This window comes from Antechinus flavipes, chromosome 6, assembly GCF_016432865.1.
Source record: "Antechinus flavipes isolate AdamAnt ecotype Samford, QLD, Australia chromosome 6, AdamAnt_v2, whole genome shotgun sequence".
NCBI classification, from domain to species: Eukaryota; Metazoa; Chordata; class Mammalia; order Dasyuromorphia; family Dasyuridae; genus Antechinus; species Antechinus flavipes.
This window is the reverse complement of record NC_067403.1, coordinates 203,201,967-203,207,966: the sequence shown is the minus strand read 5'-3', so window position 1 is coordinate 203,207,966 and position 6,000 is coordinate 203,201,967. Positions and strand designations below refer to the sequence as shown.

At 46.3% G+C, this 6,000-nt stretch overlaps 1 protein-coding gene across 2 annotated transcripts in view; it reads left to right on the top strand.

The window, feature by feature from the left end:
• Nucleotides 1–569: 569 nt before the first annotated feature.
• Nucleotides 570–6,000, top strand: part of SPON1 (spondin 1) — a 368,982-nt gene continuing 363,551 nt past the window's right edge. The window contains exon 1 of one of the 2 annotated variants that reach the window (XM_051966978.1): nucleotides 570–1,775. In XM_051966978.1, coding sequence (XP_051822938.1) covers nucleotides 1,556–1,775 — 220 coding nt within the window. In that variant the 5' untranslated portion in view covers nucleotides 570–1,555. The remainder of the gene's footprint in view (nucleotides 1,776–6,000) is intronic. The other variant, XM_051966977.1, reaches the window with a different exon arrangement.

Genomic DNA, 6,000 nt, shown 5'->3' with positions numbered 1-6,000 from the left:
CAAGATGCTAGTTCAATAATTAGCTGCTAAATAAAAGATATATAGTCCCCCTCATTGTAGACATTTGGCAAGGAAAGAGATAAGACTGTAGCTAAAGGGAGGGGAGAGCTTATCAAAAATGGAATAGATATGTGAGACTCTAGGGTGAGGTGGAGCTAGATGCGAAAGGAGAGATTGATTTGAGAAAGGATAGGATAAATATGGACACAGAAAGTAATGGAGGATCCAGGTGTAGTGGGGGATCCAGGAAGCCAGGGGGCAGCAGGAAGGCGTCAGATGCCCACAGTTGTAGTTCATTTTGACTTCCTCACAAGTAGAGGGATAAGAGGCCAGAAGAACAGTTGCCTGTGCTGGGTGTGTGTTAAGATGCGAGTTAGGGCACCGCAGCATGGTGGAGTGGCAAGAGGACCGGGCTACTCAAGTCCAAATCCTTGTCACCAAACTTATTAACTATGCCAGCCTTGGCTAAGTTGGCATAAAGTATGGAAAAGAAAAGTACTTTGGCAGATCTTTAAGGACCATGTGAATGTCCGCTTACTGTTGATGCACCAGGTTCCTCTATTTAGGGAAATAGGAGCAGAGAGAGATCAATCTCCTTCCTCCCGATGCCCAGGGTTCTGCCAGCTATTGGCCCGGCTCTCTGCGCTTCCCCAGCGAAAGGCCCTAACAAGACAGCATCAAAGTTCAAGCTGCTCCTCATCCCTCCCCAAAGCAGGGCACCCGCCCCAAAAGCCCGGCATCCTGGCCCCATCAGTCTGTGGCCGGAGGGTGGGGCACTGAGGAAGGAAAAGAGAGAGAGCGAGTCAAAAGATAACGATTACCTACAAATGAGAAGAAAAGCAGGCCCTTCTCTGAACTTTTAGAAGGACCATCACAACAGCAACCCTGCCCCCCGACACCTTTTAAAATTCTGGCCTCTCCTCCCTTCCCCTCCTCCTCTATCCCGTCCAGTTGGCGCACAGTGACCAGACTTTGGCCGGAAGGCGAGGGATGAATTTCGATGCTGTCAGCCTGGCTCTCTTGGTGAGCGTGGCTCGAGCCCGGCTGGATGTCTAGGAGACAGGCAGCGGAGGCAGCAGCAGCGGCAACAGCGTTTTCCTGCGCTCTGTTATTTCACCAAACCTTGGGAATACCGCCGGGCAGAGTAAACATTACAACTGCTAATCACTAGCTCTGAAAGAAAACAGCGCTTCACTTGGGGATCTGGGCAAAATCAGCCTTCCTGCCTCCGCCTCCCTCCCCCCTCCGCTCCCTCGCTAGCTCGCTCAAGCCGGCGGCAGCTGATTAGAGAGCAGGAACATTCCCTCGCTGGCTCACTGCTCTCTCCCTCTTTGTCTCTTCCTCCTTTTCCTCCCCCTTCTTCACTCCTCTTCCCAGTTTCTCGCCCCTCTCGGGGTCTCTGCTCCCGGGGGGCGGGGGAGCGCCTTGCTCCAAGGCTGGAGCTGACGAGCCGCTGCCCTGTTCAGTCGCCTCCCCTCTGCCCGGCTTTCACCAGTGGGCATTTCCACAGCGGCGGCGAGGGCTAGGAGCAGAAAGTTGTGGAGCTCCCGAGAAGATGGGACTTTCTTCACCCTTCCCTCGGGCGCTCCTCACCCTGGCGCTGGCCCTTACGGTGCTGGCGTTCCCCGATGAGACCCTGGACAAAGTCCTCAAGTCCGAAGGCTACTGCAGCCGCATCTTGCGCGCCCAAGGCACCCGCCGCGAGGGTTACAACGAGTTCAGCCTGCGGGTGGAAGGGGACCCAGAATTTTATAAGCCGGGCAACAGTTATCGGGGTAAGTCATTTAGGAGCCGGGGCCGAGGTCACCTCCACCCGGGCCACTTGGCCGGGCTACTACTCTGCCACGAATCTCCCTCCGGGCGGGTAGCTCCTGGCCGCTTGGGGGAGACTGGGAGCCGGCCCGAGAAGTTCGGAAGCTTCGCCTCCGGCGCCTGGAACATCTGCAAAGGGGCTTTTATTGTTTTCTTTTCCTAGTTTGGGAACTCGGACAGGGCTTCTGCGTCTGCTTTGGAGCAGTAGGAGATTAGCGGCCAAAGCGTTTTTCTGTCACCTCTCCCCAAGGGTGGGTGCTCCGGTTGCAGTGAGCTGAGCCGTCGGGGCAGCTCTCTGGCTGCTCCGGGGAAGCCCGGCTTCCTCTCGCCTTCCGCTACTTCTGCACCCGCGGGGTCCGGGGGCGCTGAGCTGGTGTTTTAGGACAAGAAGGAAAGGGTGCGAGGGTCGGGGCTTGGCGCGAGGAGGGGAGGTGGGAGTGGGCGTGAGGGTTTTGTCCCCGGGCGTCTCTGCTATCCTCCCCGTCCTTCGCAGGTGAGCTTGCTAGGACAGGGGCGGGGCTGGGCTGGAGCTGGCTCTTAAGAGTCCCAGGGGAAGAAGCAGGGATTCCGAGCAGCACGTTTTCTTTTGGCTGCTGCTTCGGGGACTTCCCGGGCGAGGGCGCTTGTATTTTTCCATTCTAACCACCTAGCCTTTGGCAGGTTCACCTGGGACCTTTCCCCACCTGCGTCTGGAGCCCGTCGCGGTAAAAGCCCGTAGAATTGACCTAAAAACCCGGCAAGGGAGTACCTCGTTTCCTCCTCCTAAGGGAAATCTTTAGCTTCGAAGCCTGCAAAGCTGACTAGGGGAGGAGTTAATCACCTGTCAGGCCCTTGGTTAGATTTAGTGTCCCAGCAAAGAGCGAGACCGTTTCTTGGAGAGAGTGGGGGAACCGCAGCCTATAGACTAAGGGCAATCCCTCCTTTTTTTGCTCCCATCTCTCAAATCTGGGGCTCTAGTTAGCCAGAATCTGCTGCCCAGCAGGCATTTCCATTAAATGGGGTAAGTGGGAGGAAGGTATTTTCCTGGGAGGGGGGAAAACCAGATTCGGAATAGCCGCTTGATTTGAAAAAGGAAGAAGAAATTGCAAATGGTGAGGGGGATATTCGCCGCCTAAGGCGGGAGCAGTCCTGATAGAGAAAGGGGACACCCCAGTCTCTAAAGAGGTCCTTTAAAAAGGACTCGACAAGTAAAGACTGATCTGGCTCTCCTGGGAAGGATGCACTAGCACAATAGCAGAAAGTTTTGAGGAGAGAATTCTACTAAAAGACAAGGTCTCTTTCTGGTCTCTCTCCCTTTCTGGTCCCAAGACGCATTCAGCCGCGTGTTTAGATGCGACATTATGAGAACTACTTGAGGGAGTGAGACTAGCAAGCAGGAGGAATCCCGAGCCTGGCCGAATTGGCCGGGATCCTTTCCGCGGGTTGGCCACAGCCTCCGCTTCCCTCTGATGCGGGTCCCAGAAGGCCTAGCTGCGCCCTCTGCAGTTAAGGATGAGACAGCCACAGATCTGGCAGGTGAACTCTGTTTTCCTGTTACGTAAAAACTCACCTCAGAAGAAAAGGTGAGAAGGTCCAATGTACAACATGAAGAGAAGCAGAAAGACTGTTGTCACAGAAGACCCAAGTTGAAACTACAGAGAGTGCTAGCTGATTTGTCTTTTAGGGCTAGAGGAATGAAAGTTCTTATCTCCTAACGTGATTTCCCTTCCATCTGAAGTCGGAATAGTAGTGGAAAACTTAACTGAATTTTTATTTTAGTTTTTAACAATTATATTATAGCTTTTTATTTACAAGATATATGCATGGGTAATTTTTCAGCATTGACAATTGCAAAACCTTTTTGCTTAACTGAATTAAAAAAAATTGGCTTAAAAGGGAGGTGGAAGAGAAAAGGGCCCAGTTCCACAATTTCTGCCTTTTAATAGAAGGGTGTATTTGAGCACAGATCTCCTAATTAGGAGACCTGGGGTCTAGTTTTAGCCTTGTAACTCAGGGAGGGACTGGGATTTTCTCCTCTGCAAAAGGAGAGAGAAGAATTATCAGGATTTAGCAGCCTTGTACACTAGAATAAGCCCCACATTGGGAGTCAAGAGACCTGCTTTTGAGTTCTGGATACCATACTTTTTCTCCAGACCTGGGCAATTTTTTTTTTTTTTTACTATTTTGAGGCTGTTTCCCCATTTGTAGGATAGGTATAATCATATTCTTACTATCTACCTTTCAGGTTGCTAAAGATTGAGGAAACCTTTAAGTGCTATACTATTATTATTTAACATCTGTCTCAGTCCTGACATCCACTCAAATGACACCTCCTTTATGAAGGTTTCCTAGTTTCCTCAGCAAGAAGCATTCTTTCCCTCATTTTACATAAAACATATATATTTAATATGCATATAAATATTTACATTATGTATAACTTCAAAATTCACATACTAATTTGTATTACATTGATTTCTGCATGATTTCTAGTGGGAAAGTCACTAAAGAATGGAGGGGGTGTGTGTATTGTGAGTGTGTGTATAATGGTAGCATCTACAAGAGCAGCATAGTCTTTGAGGATATCATCAGGAAAGTGGCCAAAACCAGAGTGGACATATCTGAGTCATTGCCATGTTTTATTTTCATTTCCTTCTTGACTCTTGCAGGGATGTTGGGGCTGACTTTATCTTGTCTTCTGACCTAAGGCTAGTTTATTGTCTACCTCTCTGGGCCAGTAAAACTCATTTTGGCAGGAAGGTGATTCTGCATCCTCTAAGTCTATACAATATAGCCCAAGCTCTGGCCAGTCCATCAGACTGGAAAGACTTCAAGTCTGGTGATAGGTTTATTGTTCAGTGTGTGCTTCAATGATGAGTCTAATAAGCTTGGAGAGCTTCATCTCTGGACTTGCTGCAAAGGGATGGATTTTTCAGCCAAATTCAGAGCATCTGTTAAATAATGCAATGGTTGATATCTGCATCAGTGAAAGGATTTACCTTCAGAGCTGAAATGACACACCCCTGAGGAAATGAGATCTACATAGCTTTATGGACTTTAATATTTCAAAGAATCCATAAGTTGATTTTTCAAGGTATTTCCCTTGCCAAAATAACAACTCTCCATTATTTAAATGATGTATTTAAATGAGTTTCAGTAGCCTTACAATTTCATTTGACTGGAGAACCTTCTGAACATGAGTTTTTCTGCCTTTAGCTGGGTTTGTTCTCAGATGACAGATTGATGACTTGAAGCCTTTCTAGCTAAAAAACAAAATAACAACAACAAAAACAAACTATCCAAGTGCTGAGCTTTGCTGGTATCACCCTTCAGGAATTCAGGATGTCTTGGATCCCTTTAGCTGTTCTCTTAAGTTGCCAAAAAATGGAATTTGTAGAAAATAGATGTATCCCATCACTCTAATTAGATTGTAATAGGTCAGAAATGAGATATTATTTATCTTTGTATTTCCTTTGCCATTTACTGTAGGAGTTTATAAGATTTAAAGTAGGAAGAGACCTAATGCAGTCTCCTTATTTCACAGATAAAGAAACTGAAGTCTAGAAAGTTTAAATGACTTGCCTACACATCATAAATTTAAAAACTTAGATCTGAATCCAGCTCCTCAGATTCCATATTCAATTACTTTTCAACTATACCATGACTATGTCATATAACCCTATATGTTATGGTAATTTATAAAAACTTTAAGTAATTAATAATAATTCTATTTATGCTTAATTTATAATAAAATACACAGATCAAACAATTCATAAACATTTTTACAAAATATATGTGTTTGTATGATATTTTCCTTGTATATTCTTATGAGGTAGATAATAATGTTATCTCTATTTTACAAAGAATGAAATTCAAATTTACATTGTGGTATAGTAATCTGTAGTGGTTCAGATCCTAAGACTTGGGTCTTTTGATATTAAGTTTAGTCCTTGCAGTACCTCTTAAAAACCAATGATTAAGTAACTTTAGTGCAGAACTTTATTCATTATACCTGTAGTTTTTCCCCCTTTTTGCTTCTGGAATAGTATTATTTTATCCTTGGTTTATGTCCTGACTTGCTTTATGTTGTATCAACCACAAATAAAAGGGAGACTATACAGGGGTTTTCATCTTGGAATGCATTCACCCGATGAATCTCATTAAGTCATTAGGAACCAAATGGTGTTGGCTTGGTTGATGTGACATTTTCTA